Here is a 16,776-nt window from a genome sequence, read left to right as displayed (position 1 = left end):
TTGTTTAGCATAACAAACTGGCTTTGAGTGGTTACTTTTAAGGCTTACTTTTGTTTTGTTGGGATGTCTTCTTTCTCATCTCTGCCTTGTTGAATCTCTGAAGCCTTTCTTCAAGCTTTTTCTAAGATCAGATTTTACCACCTATACGAAACTTTTTTCTGATCTCTTTAAGTAGTGCCTTATGCCTTTAAGGAATTTACAATCTAATGGAAGTAACAAGTAAACACATATGTAAAAACAAATTATATACAGGATAAATAGGAAAAAACAGAGAGAAGGCACTAGAACTAAGATAATGATAGGCTTTTGGTAAATGTTTATTGAATAGAAATGACAGACTATACTCAAAAAAAAAAAAACTTGTATCTTTGGGAAAAAGGAAAAATTCACAGAAATATGGTCAAAATAGGAGAGTGGAATGTGCAATGGAGAAAGAGGTACAGACAAAATATGAAAAAAATTGAGGATATTTGTGGAGGGAGGCAAGATACCAATTAATAATTGGTAACACAAGATTTTGCAAGGATGAATGCTGAAATTTTGTTCCTCCCTTCCCCCACCTCCTCTATATAGTAAGTAATCCAATATGTTTAACATGTATAATTCTTCTATACATATGTATATCTTTTGAAAATAAAAAGCTTTAATAAAAATGCTTAATAAATGATTTTCAGTTATTCAAAAAATAAAAACAAAAACATCAGCTTTAATATTTGAACTTGGGTACCCTAATTCCAAGTTTAATATCCCTGAAGATTCTTTTTTTTTAAAATGTTAAGATGATTATAATTCTCCTGAGGCAGTTGGTGGCTATGTTGATAAGAATGATGGAATTAGAATCTATTCAAATCTTGCCTTGGATAATTATTAGTTGTGTCATCGTGGACACATCACTTAATCTTGTTCATTTTTCCCATCTGTTAAGTGGGGATAATAATAGCATTGGCCTCCTAGGGATGTTGTGAGGATCAAATAAGTTATAATGCAGTGCTTTGCAAAGCTTAAAGTGCTTCTTATGGTTATTTAATATATTGTTATTTATACTTTTTTAAGAGTCTCTGGGATTCTAGAACCTAAAAAGCATGCATTCATTTTGATCCATTCCTCTTTCTTTTCCATTTGCTGGGTGGGCCTAAAAATAAAAGCCATTTGGAATGATGGCTAGGAGAAGAAAGGGAGCTTGAAATAGGTGGAAAGGCTCTAGAAAGGTTATTTTTCAATTTTGCCCCAAATTGCTATGCCATATACTCACTATGCTTTTTAGCATTTTTTTGCGAAAGATATTAAGCATAAATAGGACTTTTTAAAAAAATGAAAACCTGTTTTTCTTTGGCTTTTAGCTGAACCCTAATCGGACAAAAAAAGAACCATCAGAAACTCTTGAGGATTTCAAGGAACAAGAGAGTCTCTGTTACCATGACGAAAAAGCAGGTATATATGGAAGCTAGAAGATAATCCTATTGCTAATTACCTAAATTAATAATCAAGATGATGTTCAAGGACAGTGGTACTTCTTTGATTTTATTCTTCATGATTTATACAGCTCCCTCTATGACCATAACTAGGCTTACATTTCTCATGAGGTCAATAGCTTATCAGTTCAATTTTTCAAAAGTAATTTGTTATTGATTTTCTGAAATTCATTGATTCTTTCTCAGAGGTGTAGCTGTGTATAAGCAATGATCTAATATTAGGGATCTAGAAGTAGAGGGAGTATATGAAAAACATGTCATAATATTAGGTATGAAAACATTGCTCCCTATCTGTTAAATCAAGTGATGAGTAATTATTGAAAAACTATGATTGGAATTGGAGGAATTGGAAAATTATAATTGATAAATGTAAGGTGTTATTCTTCCAGGAGTATTTGTTTTAATGAATTATCTATATTATATTGAACTGTTCATTGAAGTCCTTTAAAAAAAAAGTCACTTCCTGACTACCTTATCTCCAAGAGAATCCTTCCTTTTTTTTTTTTTTTAAACACATTGTTCAGAACAACAGAATATTGACTGGACCTGACAACTAATACCACATTTTATCTATGGTCTAATGGCACTTTGCTGCTAAGGAAAGTGGGAAACATGCTTCACCACCCTTCTGAGAGCAAATTAATCAGAGATGCTTAAATTTTTTAAAATCTAAATTGTAAGCTTCTTACTTATTTCAAGCACTTTGCCTGAAGGATGTTTTGATTTTCATCTTGTTTTTGTTGTTGCAAAAATTTAAAGGTCCTGTATCTAATTAAAAAAAAAAATCCCTGCCCCCCCACACTCATTTCCAAATATCTGCATTGAACAGATGAGTTCTTATCCAGTCTTATCTGAATAGATACTGTTTATTCCTTAGGCCAGGTTGTTTCAAATTCCATGTTTTCATATATATGACTTAAAATAACATAGACACTTATGTTTAAAATTCTACCTTTAGTTTCCTATTTTTAAGTCTTTGAGATAGTACTAAATTATCAGCTTTTACCAGAAGATGGCAGTGACTTCATGATCTTCTCAGATGCCTTAGTGCAGAGGCATCATAAGAGTCCTTCAACAGCAAATTTCTCTAGGGAAGCAGACAAAGTGGTAACTGGTGAAAAATTGTGATACAAAGTTGTTCTTTGCTCTCCCCCTTTTCCTTTTTTGGTATCTCTGTTCTCTGATTATCAAAATATTCTGGATAAGACTTTTGAATGTAGTGGAAAGAAAATGAATTTGTTACTTGTGAATCTTTGGACAAATTCAACAAGTCAAGTTAACAAGCATTTACTATGTGTCAAGTACTATGCTAAGGTTGGAGATACAAATACAAGGAAAAGAAAGCTTCTCCCTTCAATTCTAATGGGAGAAATCGGATCACAAAAAGGGAGCTAAAAGGGAAAGGAGAAGGTAGGTACCAACACCTGAGAATGGGGTAAAATCCATAGAGGCAGAAGCAGAGCCCAGATTGGGATGAAGGCTGTCTAGTCTGGACTCTTGAAATTGGAAGTTCTGGGAGGAACAAATGGGAGGGAAGGAACAGTGGGGCAGAGGTATCTTTCAGGACAAGAAGGCAGTTGAGAAATGGTGGTCTGGAGAGACTGAAGCAAAGTCAAAAGAAGAATAAACTATGTCAATTGACCTTTCAGGTCCTTGGTTGGACTAGATAGTAATATTTAAGATACTTGATAGCTATATTATTTTAAGATTTATAAATGCATTTGACTTGAGGTATAAATAGTATCCTTCCCAGGAGAACTTTAACAAGGAACACAATTTCAAATCAAAGTTATGAATGGTATCAGCAACCTGAAAAATCATATATTTATGTATGTAGGCAAATACTTGAAGCATGTTTTGATATCAGTAATCTAAAACTAAATTGTTCATTTCTAAAAGTGCTGTTTACGTTTTCATCAAATGTTTTTCAAAGTAGAAGAACCTATGTATCATGAAGAATCTGTGCTAGATGATAAAAATGATTCTTTTTATGAGTCTTCTGAAGTAGTTGAACAACCTGAGACAACAGTAAGTATGGAAAATTTGGAAATTTGATACTGAAGCCTGTATGCTATTAGACTGTTAAAGATGATATTTGAGCAAGGGTTCTTAATCTGGGGGCCAGATAGATCTGAGGAGGTCTCTGATCTTTGATGGGTAAAAAAAGCTTTATCTTTATTTTCATTAAACTTTAATGAAATTTAATATTTCTTTCAATAGTTTAAAAATATCATTAGAAAAAAGATCTGTAGGTTCAAATTTCTAAAGGAGTCAGTGACACAAATAGTTATTCCTTCGATTAGAGGCTGAAGATTATAACAGATTTCCTTTCCTATTATTTCACTGGAGTGAAATGTTTTTTAAATTAAAATTTTAAAAAGTTAAGCATCTCTCTCTCCTTCCTACCTTTACCTCCAGTAAAAAAGAAAAAAAAAGAAAAGAAAAACAACCCTTTGTAACAAATATGTATAGTTGAGCATAACAAGTTCCTTTTTTGACCAGGTTCAAAACTGCAAATTTCATTCTTTATGTTAATTCCATTACCTTTCTTTCAGGAGGTGGGTAATATACTTCATCATTGGTCCTCTGAAGCCATGGTTATTCATTTCATTGATTAAGACTAATTAAGACGTTTAATCATTTTTATATTGTAGTTATTATATAAATTGTTTTTCTATCTCTGCTTATTTCACTGTGTTAATACATATGTCTTTCCAGATTTCTCTGAAACTGTCCCTTTCATCATTTTGCAAGGTGTATAAGTATTCAGTTCCCCGAGGTTGTCATTTAAATGGTATTTAGATACTCTTCTAGAATGACAATCCATTTTATTACTAGCTGATTTTACCAGACTGAAAGTATAGATAGCACACTTATAAAACTAAGCTATCTCAGGAAAGTTAGCTAATATATGATAGCAGAATTAGGACTCAGAAAAGATCTCAACAGACAAGAAAAATGAGCCATAATTAACAAGATGGTGTATGTGTGTGGGTGAGGGGAGGCCAGAGCCAACATGGTGGAGTAAAGGCAGGAACCTAACCCAACCTCTTCTTCAAACTACTTTTAAATGACTCTAAAAAAAATTTTAAAGCATCAGAACACCCAAAAAGATAGAGTAGAACATTTTCTAACTGAAGGAAACTTAGAAGCTCAGTAGAAAAGGTCTGTGACACAAGGGTGGAAGAACTAGCACAGCCCTGAACTCAGCCAGTCATTTGAATCATCGTCAGTACTGGTGGCTTTAAGACCTCTCAATGCAGAGGTACCAAAGAGGACTTGGAAGGTCAGAAGAAAAGGTCTGTGGAACCAGAGTAGGAGACCAGAACACAATCCTAGTGCAGTCTCAGTCCTGGCCCGAGTCCTAGCCCAGACACCAGTGTCAGCAAGGCAGGAGCTCTGAATCAGCAGCAGTGTTGGAGGCTTCTTGCCTCTCAGCCCAGGACACCAGAGAGGACTCCAAAGGTCAGTGGAGAGGGTCTGGGGCAACGGGGTAGGAGTTTGGCGTGCAGTCTTAGCATAGCTCCAGTCTGTTGAGCCCCAGCCCCGGCTAGTACACTAGATCTTACAGCTATGGTGGTGAGGACACACTTAACAGCTCCAGAGCACAAAAGAGTGTTTGTGGTCAGATTCCTAGATTTCTGAAAACACAATTAATTAATTCCTGCACAAAATTCCTGAAGTTTGGGACAGTGCGTCCTCCACCCTGGAAACAGAGTCCTAGTTTAACAAAGTTAAAAGAGTAATAGGTTAGGAAAATGAGCAGACAACAAAAAAGTTTCTGACTATTGAAAGTTATTATAGTGACAAGGAAGATCAAAACACACTCAGAAAATAACAAAATCAAAGCTCCTATATCCAAGTCTCTAAAAAAATAAGAATTGGACTTAGGTATGGAAGAGATCAAAAGGGACTTTGAAAATCAAGTAAGGGGGGGGGGGAATTAGGGAAAACATTGAGAGATGCAAAAGGAAATTTTAAAAAAACTAATGAAGAGAAGAATGCCTTAAAAAGCAAAATTGGCCAACTGGAAAAGGAGGTACAAAAGCTAATTGAGGAAAATAATTCCTTGAAAAACAGAATTGAACAAATGATTTTATGAGAAATCAAGATACAATAAAGCAAATGCAACAAATTGAAAAAAATAGAAAAAACATGAAATATCTCACTGGAAAAACTGACCTAGAAAATAGATCCAGGAGAGATAATTTAAAAATTATTGATTGGCTTGCCTGAAAGTCCTGATCAAAAAAAGACCCTGGACATAATCTTTCAAGAAATTATCAAGAAAAACTGATATTCTAGAAACCAAAGGATAAAATAAAAATTGAAAGAATCCACTTATCTGAAAGAGATCCCAAAATGAAAAGTCCTGGAATGTTATGGCCAAATTTCAAAACTCCCAGATCAAGGAGAAAATATTGCAAGCATCCTGAAAGAAACAATTTAAGTGTGGTAGAGTCACAGTCAAGATAACATAAGATTTAGCAGCCTCTACATTAAAGACCAAAGGGCTTGGAATATGGTATTCTGGAGAACAATAGAGCTAGGATTGCAACCTAGAATTACCTAATGAGAAAAACTGAGTATAATCCTTCAGAGGAATAGGTGATCATTCAATGAAACAGAGGATTTTTATTATTACAAAATGAAATATAATGGGTGTATAAACATATAATTCTGCAGTGAAGCTTAAAAAATGAACCATAAAGTTTTAAAATAAGGGACTCATATGCCTATAAAGCAATTAATATGAAAAAGACTTGAGAGTTTGAGTTGACTCACATTTACCTCATAGTCAATGGTGCAACTTAGTAGTTGAAAAAGCCCATTTGGTCTTAGGTCTCATATTTATAAAAATAGCTTTTCCAGAACATGGGAAATAATACTTTCTATTATATTCTTTTCTTCTTAGACCACAGCTAGAATAATCTTTTCAGGGTTATCTATTATTATCTATTATCTAATATCTATTTATTATTATCTATTACTATCTATTATTATCTATTAGAATTATTATTTACTTTTTACTATTATCTTTTAAAATCATTATTTACAATTTATTATTATCTATTACAATCTTCAGTCTCTAACTTGTGATAACTTGAGCAACCAGAATGGTAAAAAGCTTTGAAACCATAGAAGAATTGGGTGAAGGTGTTTAGGCTGGAAAGGAGAAAGCAGGGATAGCACAGTAATCATCTTCAAGTATTTGAAGGGTTTTCATTGTAGAAGAGTGATTTCTAGATTTGTTCTGTTTGGATTTAGAAAGCAGAATTAGGGGAAATGGGTAGAAAGTAGGCAGTTATCAGAATACAGGGGGCTTTCTCATGAGGTAGTGGAGTTCCATCCTACATTAGAAATGAACACTCAGAGACTGGATCATCATTTGAGATAATAAAGGATTTGTGCTTTAAGAAGGTGTTAGACAAGATGACCTCTGCTGCTGCTTCCACCTTTAGAGTTCTGAGAACGTTTGTGCTGGGAAATATTTTTTAATAGCTTTTTATTTTTTCAAATGCATGTAAAGGTAACATTTACCTTTGCAAACCCTTGTTTCCAAATTTTTCTCCTTTATTTCTTCTTCCTCAAGATAGCAAAAAATCCAAAATAGGTTAGAAACGTGCAATTATTCTAAACATATTTCCATATTTGTTATGTTGTGCAAAAAAAAATCAGATTTCAAGGTGAAAGGGAACCCCCCCCACCAAAAAACCCCAAGAAAACAACAACCCCTAAAAAGGTGAAAATACTATCATTTGATTCACATTGTTTCCATAGTTATCTTATTGTATGCAGATAGCTCTTTCTAACCCCAGTCTATTGGAATTGCCTTAAATCACCTCATTGTTGAAAAGAGCCATAGTAACATATATATATATATATATATATATATATATATATATATATAGTATATAGTAACATAATCATGTTACTATATACAATCTTCTCTTAGTTCTGCTCATTTCAGTTAATATCAGTTCATGTAAGTCTTTCCAAGCTTTTCTGAAATCAGCTTGCTTGTCATTTCTTAAACAATAATATAATCAAAAACCTAGGGAAATGTCTTTTGAAAGAGACAAGTACTTTATAGTTTCTTTCCTAACACTGGAGATTCTCATCCAAGAATGATGCCTTAGCCAATTGCAGATGATTCTAGCATGGATTAATGGAATAATGCTGAACTTGAATTCAGAAAAACCCAAGTTAATCTTGCTCTAAGGTGTGCAAGTTGTGTGAATTTAGGCAAATAATTTAACTTCTCTGAGATAGTTTTTTAATCTATAAAATGAAGATTAATAATCATATTTATTAAATGCCTATTACATGCCAAGTACTATGCTAAGCTCTGTTAGCTGATAATACATGTTCTATCTATCTTGCAAGAATATTTTATAAGGAAAGAATTTTGTAAATCTTAAAGTACTATATCAGTGTCAGCAGGCTTAATTGATTTCATGAATAGATTTCTCTTATGCATATCAAGATAATATAAGATGCTGTCATAGATGAAAACATAAAGCTAAGCTGATTTAATATGTGGTTATCAGTATCAAATAATAATAAAACAGAAATGTGTAGCTTCAACATCATCATAGATGTTCTTCCTAATGTCCAAATAAAAGAGAGATTTTATAGAGTTGGTGAGGTCATCTAGATGTTCCTATCTTTGAAAGACATGCTGATTGTATTAAGCCCCAGAATACTGCAGTACCTCCTCAATAAGACAAATTTCTTGAGTACTGTTCAAAAGGAACTAATTAATGAAATGCAGAATTAGGGAGTTTCATTTATGAGATAAAATAGATATTATGGACTGAAAGACAACTTTGAATCAATCCCCCTTCATTGTGTAACTTTAAGTATTAATTTTAATATCAGATTATATGACACATGATAATTTTAAATGTTTCCTCCATAGCAAAGTGATGCAAATAATACTTCCGCTCACTTCTTGGATTTGGAAGACCCAAGTCAAGGTCAGATATAGTTAACTGTCGCTAGGATTTGCCCATCACACATAAATGTTTAATAAGTTTAAAATATTTTCTTTTCAAGTAGAACAAGTTGCTTCAAAACAGAACTATTTGGACAGCTTAAAAGAAATGGATAAAACCCAGGTTCCTAAATCAGATGGGAAGCCTAGGTAAGTGATTTCCAAAATGCAAATGAAATAATGAATACTGAAAAAAATGATTCTTTTAAAAAATTAAGTGCTATCTATGCTAAACACTGTGCAATACAAATAGAAAAGAATACAAAGGATGTTAATAGAAAAGAAGGACAATTCTTGCTGTCAAGGAGCTCACATTTTGTTTGGAGAAGTCAACACATATATAATGGAAAGAAAAGTTCTGGTAAGCCTAAGGGTATATAACTACTAAAGATGTCAAGACTAGGGGTACTTTTTAGGTACATTGGCAAGAAAGATAGTAATGTCTGGAAATCCAGGGGGCAGAGTAGCAGACCACTACAGTGTGGCCTGGAGATTGCAATGGATTGGTAAACCACCAAGGTCTGGCATCTTGCTAGATGGATTATAATTTTTGTTCATATAAATGGTATCAGTGTCCATGGTTGTTTTGTCACGGGTAATGTGATAACTGTAGTAAAGTATAGTAATAAAATGTGTTTGGTAGCTCCCTTTTTCTTTTATTTCTTAGAGTGAAGATACTTTCCTGCCAGGTACCCTAAGGAGAATATTCCCCTGTAGCTAGGCATAACATCAATCTATATAATATGTAGTAAACAGTTGCTCATAAGGTATAATTTAGGGGACAGAAAGCTTTCATTATATCTCTTATGGTACTTGCAATTCTACCATTGTAAGATATTTCTTAGTAAATAAATTAATTCTCTAGGTGTAAGGAACATTTTAGTTTGAATTTGCTTACCAAATGATCTAGCAGGGTCTGAGAGACTGGGACAAGAGACTGATCTGTTTTGATGAGAGGAAAAAAATTGATTTAGTATATAGAATCTCATGCAGGGTACCATGCTGGAAGATTCACATGCTTGTGAAGTCAGGAGACAGCATAAGCATAATGTAGAGAAGAAAGTTAAAATCCATATGGCTCATTTTGTATGTACTGAAACTAAAGAGATATTTTCATTGATGAAAGTCCCTCTCTTTGCCGATATAGATCCTGAGCCTTCCATTCAGTGACTGATAGTCTTTATAAGTTAAAGACAAAACAATATCAATTGCTTCCCCACTTATTTTGTTTAGTTGCTTGTAGTATCTGACTCTTTGTAGCCCCATTTGGCAAAGATACTGGCGTGATTTGCCATTTCCTTTTCCAGTCTATTTCACAGATGAGAAAACTGAGATAAACAGGGTAAAGCAACTTGCCCACAACCAGTAAGTGTCTGAGGCCAGATGTGAAGTGAGTAGACGAGTCTTCCTGATTCTAGGCCTGGCACTATATCCATTGTCCCACACACTATGTCACAAATCATTATATGCCCTGACACATTTCTATATGAAAATGAAACATTTATGTGATGTGTAAGGTGGGCATTAATTCTAGGGAAGAAAGGGTGCTGGGAAAAGAAGTTAAAAGCAAACTTCTCATTTTAGCATTTTTCCTGGTGTTGGCTCCCAGCTATTTGAAGGATCAGCTGGGAATTAATCCCAGCTAATAAGAAACTAAAGCAATGGAGTCTTAATATATCAATTTCATTTTAGAGCCACACCTTCTTTGGCAAAAGGGTACTTACCTCATAAGAGATTTACATTTTAAACCATCATTATGTGTTCATATTTCATGAATTAATTGGGAGTTTCCCCCTCTTTGTATAGGGTAGTGCTCAAAACTTAGCTTTGCAAGGAAGCATGGTATAGTAGAAAGAGTAATAGACTTGAAGTTAAGCAAAGATGTAAGTTCATATCTTACCTGCTTGCTAATGTTGTTATCAGGGATGTGCATGTTGTTTAAACTCTTTGGGCCTCAATTTCATGTGTAAAATAGAAATAGAAATATTTGTAGTGCATACCTTCCAGAATTGGCAAGATCTATGAAGAGCATATATATGTATACATACATACATATATATATATATATATATATATATGCATTTACAAAGTACTCTAATAGCTTAAAACTATATTGAAACTTGGGACAAGCTTTCTATATATGCATATAGATGTTATATGTATGCATATATACATGAAACTTAAAAGAGCTTGATATTTTTAACAAGGTACCATGATATCTGTCGATTAATAAATCTCTTTTAAACATTTAATGTGTGCCAGGTACCCTGCTAGGCAGTGAAAGTAAGAAATGAACTGGCCTGGTCTTAAGAAGCATGGTAGTAAGAGGTACTACATTTTGAGTCAGGAGACCTGGGTTTGAATACTGCCTCTGACATTTGAACTAGGTAATCCTGGGCAATGCACTTGCCCTCCCAAAATCTCAATTTCCTCATTTGTAAAATAGATATAATATCTGTACTTCTCATATTTCAGAGTGGTTGTAAGGAAAGTTATATAAATGTGAATTTAATTTTATTAGCTATTTATCCCATTTGCATGGGGGAAAAACCCATTTTATAATCGGTTACTCAAATCTTTTTTTTTTTTTTAAGATTTTAATATCATAAAATGTTTATATCTGATTTTTTTCTGTTCTTTTGTTTGTGCTTAGCTATAGCTATTTACCTGTGACTGCTGTAACTGTTCAGGAGAGTTCATTGAAGGTAGGTGAAGAAAGCAGCACGTGCAATTCAGAGCCTTCTTACGTGTCCTCCTTAATATAAACCTTTTAATAATAATATATATAGTATATATAATAATATTATTATTTTAAAATAATAATAAGCCTCCTGATAAATCTTTCACTTTACTGAATTAATTAGGAATGAAACATTATTCATTGGAGAAGAATCTTGGACTTATAATCAGAATTCTAAAAGTCATTTAATAAGTAGTATGGCACAGTGGGGAAGAGAGATGAACCCAGCTAGAGTCATATCCATCTCTGATAATAGTTGTGTGACATTAATAAGTCATTTAATTTCTTTGAGTTTCACTTTCTTCATCTGAAAAATGCTTGTAATAATTCCTTTAGTATGTGACTCAGGATTGTTATAAGGTTTAGGATAATGTATATCAAGTGTTTTTATAAACCTAAAACACTTGAAAATATTGTTGGGGAGGGGTAGTATATGTGTGAAGTATATTATTGAATTATACTTTAATCCAAATCATGACTCTTGATTTGGATTAAAGTGAAATTCAATAACACTCCCAACAAGTGGTCATCTACCCTCTGATTGAAGCTCTGCAGTGACTGAAGTTGCTGCCACTGAAGTTGCTGATTGCACCTTTGGAAAAATCCAAATACTTAATCTGTGACCCTTCATCAATTGGGTCTCCCAATTTGCTTGAAAATTAAAACTCTTGGATTTTAAATGGTTCATTCACATTTACATAGTTATAACTATTTATGTATATTGTTTTTCTGGTTTACTTTGCATCAATTCACTTAAGTCTTCCCATGTTTTTATTCATCATATTATTTCTTACAGCACAGTAACTATTTATATACAATAATTTGTTTAGCTAGTCCCCTGTTGATGGGCATCTACTTTGTTCTGGTTCTTTGTTATGAAGATTTTGGAGTGTTTTTTATATGTGCATGTATGTACACATATATTCATATTTATTATATATGTAATACATATGCATACATATATATTTATAAACACAAATATACATAGCATATATGAATACATCTCTAGCTGTGTCTCCATTGTGATTAAAAGAAGGCGCATTGGATTGGATTGCAGAGTACAGGAGGGGAAGTATGGATGTGGTAAAGCAGAAGAATTTCTATTTACAAAGCCTATAGGAAACCGCTGAAATTGAATAGTGCCATGGTCAGATCCCTTTGGCAGCAGTGTGGAAGATGAACTGAACTGGGAAGAAGCTTGAGGCAGAGACACTAATTAGGAGGCTAAGAAATCCAAGTGAAGGATAAAGAAGGCTTGAATGAAGGTGGTATCTGGGTGAGAAGAGAGAGAGGGCTGATGAAAAGATGATGAGATAGTGTTCAGTAGTTTTTCAATAGTGTCTGAATTGTCATGATCCTATTCAGGTTTGTTTCCTTCTTCCATCCCTCCATTCAAATGTAACAGAGTAGTTTGCCCATTTCCTTCTTCAGCTCAATTTACATATGAGGAAACTGAGGCAAACAGGGTTAAGCTACTTATGCAAAGTCACACAGCTAATAAGTATCCGAGGCCAGATTTGAATTTGGGAACAGGAGTTTCTGACTCCAAGGCTGGGGCTCTCTCTATGGTGCCATCCAGCCTGTCCCATTATTGATGTAGAAACAGTAAAATGTGACAAATTGTTGCACATTACTTTTAAATGTTTCAATTGCCTGCAGTGTTTGTTCTTTCTTGTTCTCTCTCTATCTACCCAGATAAGATGTTACTACTTCAATGATCATCCCAGTCAAAAACAGTAACTCCCTTTTCCTCAAAGCATTTTATATTCCCATTTAGAGATCCCTTATCACTGGTCAGATTCAAGACTCACAGAATTAAAAGTTCAGAGATGGAGTAAGCACAAATTTATTGCCAACTTTCCTACTGAGTCTTAGCATTAGTAATGCATTAAGACAGTTCAGCCATTTTTTTCTTGTTTAATATCAGTTTCAATTACCTTTTTAGTTAATTCAAAGTACTTCCCTTATCCACTATCCTTAAATCTTTCTTTTTAGAAAAGTTTAGAATTAGAGGCAATTTTATCTTTCAAGTAAGTTTCTGGGCTTAATGGAAAGAAAAAAAAACAAAACAAGAAGATTCTTGATGTAGAGCTTTAATTTTAAAATAGGGGTGGTACAGATGGGGATTTACTACTCTCCTAGTTATTCTAGAAATAATAATAGCTGACATTTCAGGGCAGAAATTTACATACTTTATTTCAATAGATCCTCACAATATTTGAGGGAGGAAGAACAAATATTTCTCTAATATTATAAATGAGGAAACCGAGGCTCAGAAAGGTTCAAGATTGAGAGCTCATAAGTAGCAGCCAACTCTGAAAATAGGATTTAGGCTGCCTGACTTGTGCAAGTGAAGCAGACACAAACTTATCTTGATGCCGTGCTACTACATGGAATTCAGACCAGCAATGGAGTAGGGATAGGCATTCATAGGATTCATTGTACTGAATCAAGAACTTTTATGTACATAATATATCTACATCATGCTGGGTATTATGAATGTAGTTTTAATGTAGTTTTAAGTTATTGTAGCTAAAAAATCTCACTAAGATTTTTTAGACACAATCTATTATACTTATTTATGCTTCAGGTCATATCCTGTCTTGGATTTTGTAATTATTTGTGTGCATATCATATCCTGCACTAGATTTTGTAATCTTCTTGAAGATAAGTATTCTCTCATTTTGTACATGCCTCATTATTTAGTGTGGTGCCACACAGTAGGTACTTAATACATATTTAAATGAGTTAAAATTAGTCCTCTAATAGTTTTGGTTACTTCTTAACAGTTTTGTAACCTTACTATTTAGGTTCTGGTTTTCTATGTTTAATATGACACATTTTTTTATATCTTTCATTTTCTATTTAGTTATGATTACATAATTATATATCCTGCACGACTATTTCATGGTTATTTCTGTATTGATAGAAGTTTTTGCCAATAATGAGAATAAAAATTACTAAAACTGCCTTTAATTTTTTAGCTTAACTTACTAAAACTTATTTCTTTCAGACTGTTGGCTTAAAGAAGAGACGAAAAAGACGTTCAAGCAAGAACATTCCTAAAACACAGTATGGCACATCTTGTTATGTAGCATTAAAGCCAAGCCTTAATGCCATACACCTGATTATTAATATATGTATACATACACACACACACACACACACACACACACACACACACACTTTTTAAAAACAACTTCTTCTTAAATGGAAGCAAAGAAAAATTAATGTGCAGCAAGTACAGAGTGTAGGATATAGCCTATATTAGACAATGGCACCCTAAAAATACAGTCATCAAGAAAAGTTAGATATGTAGAAAAAAAAGACTCTAATCTTGGCCTAATAATGCACCTACTATATGAGATGGTTCTAACAGTTAATATAAAAGCTATTTCCTTGACCCTTCGTAGATCTTAGGTTTGATCATTGCTTTTGAGGAAGACAGAAAAGGGACTGAAATCCAAATATTTCCCTCCCTCTTTATCATCCAAAATTTGTACCTGGTCCCGAAATGAGGAAAAACTTTGAATTGAGGCACTATTCTGATATGTTAATGATCTAAAGTTTTCATCACAGATTTAGCAGCAAATGATTAATCTTCTCAAAACAATCTATTATCCTATGATTGAGGGGAAAGGTAGTATTGGGAAATAGAACTCTTGTTCCATACCTCTGCAGATATGTAAGATGTTGTTAACTTGTTAATTTGTTCTTCAGTCTTTTTAAAATCATGAAATTGGCTAATTAACTTTAGTCACTGAAATATCCAGGTGTAGCTGGAAATTTGTATTTAACTTCTTACTAGCTGATACAAATGCTTCTCACTCTTTACAACATGAATTTCGAAAAAAATGTAGATATTTAGTACTTACATTTCAAAAATGTAGTGTGTAAAGTAATTTTGTGAGAAGTATTTATAATCATATTTCCTCTTTGTAATTTAGATGTTTGTTATAGGCCATCTTTTTTTTCCTGCCATTATGCGGTCCAAGGCACATATGATATAATTTGAGGGTGGCTCTTTTATTCAAGTATTTGAATATAATAGAAAATGTAACAAATATATAACAAGTATAAATGGCAATAATTTAAATTAGTAAAATTATGTAGAGCCCACTAAAAGGAACATAAATATACAGCAATAATGACCCATAAATAGTTGTGAAGCACAAATTACTACCCATAATGATTTAGAAAGTCACAAATTAACATTATGTATTTTATTTTATTTATTTGATTAAACATTTCCCAATTTTAACTTGATTCATCTTCTCTTACTCAGGAACCACCTAAAACAAGTCCTTTGCTGCAAAGTATATGCACAGTACCATAAAATATAGTTATATGTTCTTTTTCTTTTAAATCAACATTAAAGATTAAATACATTTAATAAATCCCTTCCTCTTATTTTTAGACTCTAGGAGTACTCAGATCTAGGGATTTGAATGCCTAGGGCTCTTTACAAGGCTGTTTAGGAAAGTTTGAGCTATTGCTACCTTTTTCACTCATCAAAAAGACCCTTCAGTTTACAGTTTTTCCACTAGGTGGTACAATAATGCAACTACCTAACAGTACTTCTCAAAGTTTTATTGTTCATGGCAAAACCATGGGAAAACAACACATTAGAAAGACTCAAGAAACCTTCTTGTGCATATGTGATTGCATTTGTAAGTTCATTACAATTTTTAGTATGTTTAGCTGAAATTTTGCACGTACATAAGAGAATGATCAAAATTATCTCAGAAAGATTTCAAAAACTGAAATGTAGGGCTATATTGAAACAAAATAATTGAACTTTGTAAGACTTTTGAACCTTAGGGTTTAAAGGTAGATGCCCCAATATCATATTTATTCGGATACTTTAAATTGGCTGTCGAGCTTTAAGCATGTAGTAGTTTTTAAATCTGGTACTTTTAGTTAAAAAAATATACATACATATACACACACACTTTCTCAACTGACTTCCTTAAATATTTCCCACTATTTTTACCCCTCTGTTATCCTTATTAACTACATAGCTGTTGTGAATTTGTCTCTGCATCTTATACTTTTGCACATTTTAATAAATTTGTCTTATCTTTTCAGAGAGAATTCTTATGACTTTGAAAAGTCTTTTGATCATATGTATTCACAAGTGGTAAGCTGACATAAAAGAACAGTCTATATTTTGGTCTGTGTTTTCAAGCTCTGTGCATGTTTGAAACCGTTTTACAAGAAGAACCTACCTGTGTAGTAGCCAGCATTCACATTTAATTGTAATCATTAATTGTTGTCATATCTTCAAGGCCTCTAAAATATATTAACTGGGAATATTTTTAATTTCTTCCTTCTATTTATTCTTCTGACTCATTATTTTATGAAAATCTGGAAAAAATCTGACCACCCACAGAAAACTGAACTAAATGTTTTTGGCATTAATCTTGAGCATCAAGAAATAAATGAGAGTTAAACTGAGCATTCTTAAAATGTTCTATTAGTGGTTTTTCTATTCAGAATTATCCTAGCTACAAAATAATAATAATAATAAAAACTAGCCAAATTCTTGTAGCAGCATGTCATTAGGA

At 33.0% G+C, this 16,776-nt stretch overlaps 1 protein-coding gene across 6 annotated transcripts in view; it reads left to right on the top strand.

The window, feature by feature from the left end:
- SYCP2L (synaptonemal complex protein 2 like) overlaps window positions 1-16,776 on the top strand; it is a 64,867-nt gene that overhangs the window by 20,785 nt on the left and 27,306 nt on the right. For 3 of the 6 annotated variants that reach the window (XM_031946858.1, XM_031946854.1, XM_031946859.1), the window contains 7 exons: window positions 1,341-1,431; window positions 3,406-3,500; window positions 8,395-8,452; window positions 8,532-8,619; window positions 11,123-11,174; window positions 14,223-14,281; window positions 16,298-16,349. In XM_031946858.1, the coding sequence (XP_031802718.1) occupies window positions 1,341-1,431; window positions 3,406-3,500; window positions 8,395-8,452; window positions 8,532-8,619; window positions 11,123-11,174; window positions 14,223-14,281; window positions 16,298-16,349 (495 nt within the window). The remainder of the gene's footprint in view (window positions 1-1,340; window positions 1,432-3,405; window positions 3,501-8,394; window positions 8,453-8,531; window positions 8,620-11,122; window positions 11,175-14,222; window positions 14,282-16,297; window positions 16,350-16,776) is intronic. The other 3 variants (XM_031946857.1, XM_031946856.1, XM_031946855.1) reach the window with 3 other exon arrangements.

This window comes from Sarcophilus harrisii, chromosome 1 (assembly GCF_902635505.1).
Source record: "Sarcophilus harrisii chromosome 1, mSarHar1.11, whole genome shotgun sequence".
NCBI classification, from domain to species: Eukaryota; Metazoa; Chordata; class Mammalia; order Dasyuromorphia; family Dasyuridae; genus Sarcophilus; species Sarcophilus harrisii.
The sequence above is the reverse complement of the archived record's forward strand: the minus strand, read 5'-3'. Positions and strand labels throughout refer to the sequence as shown.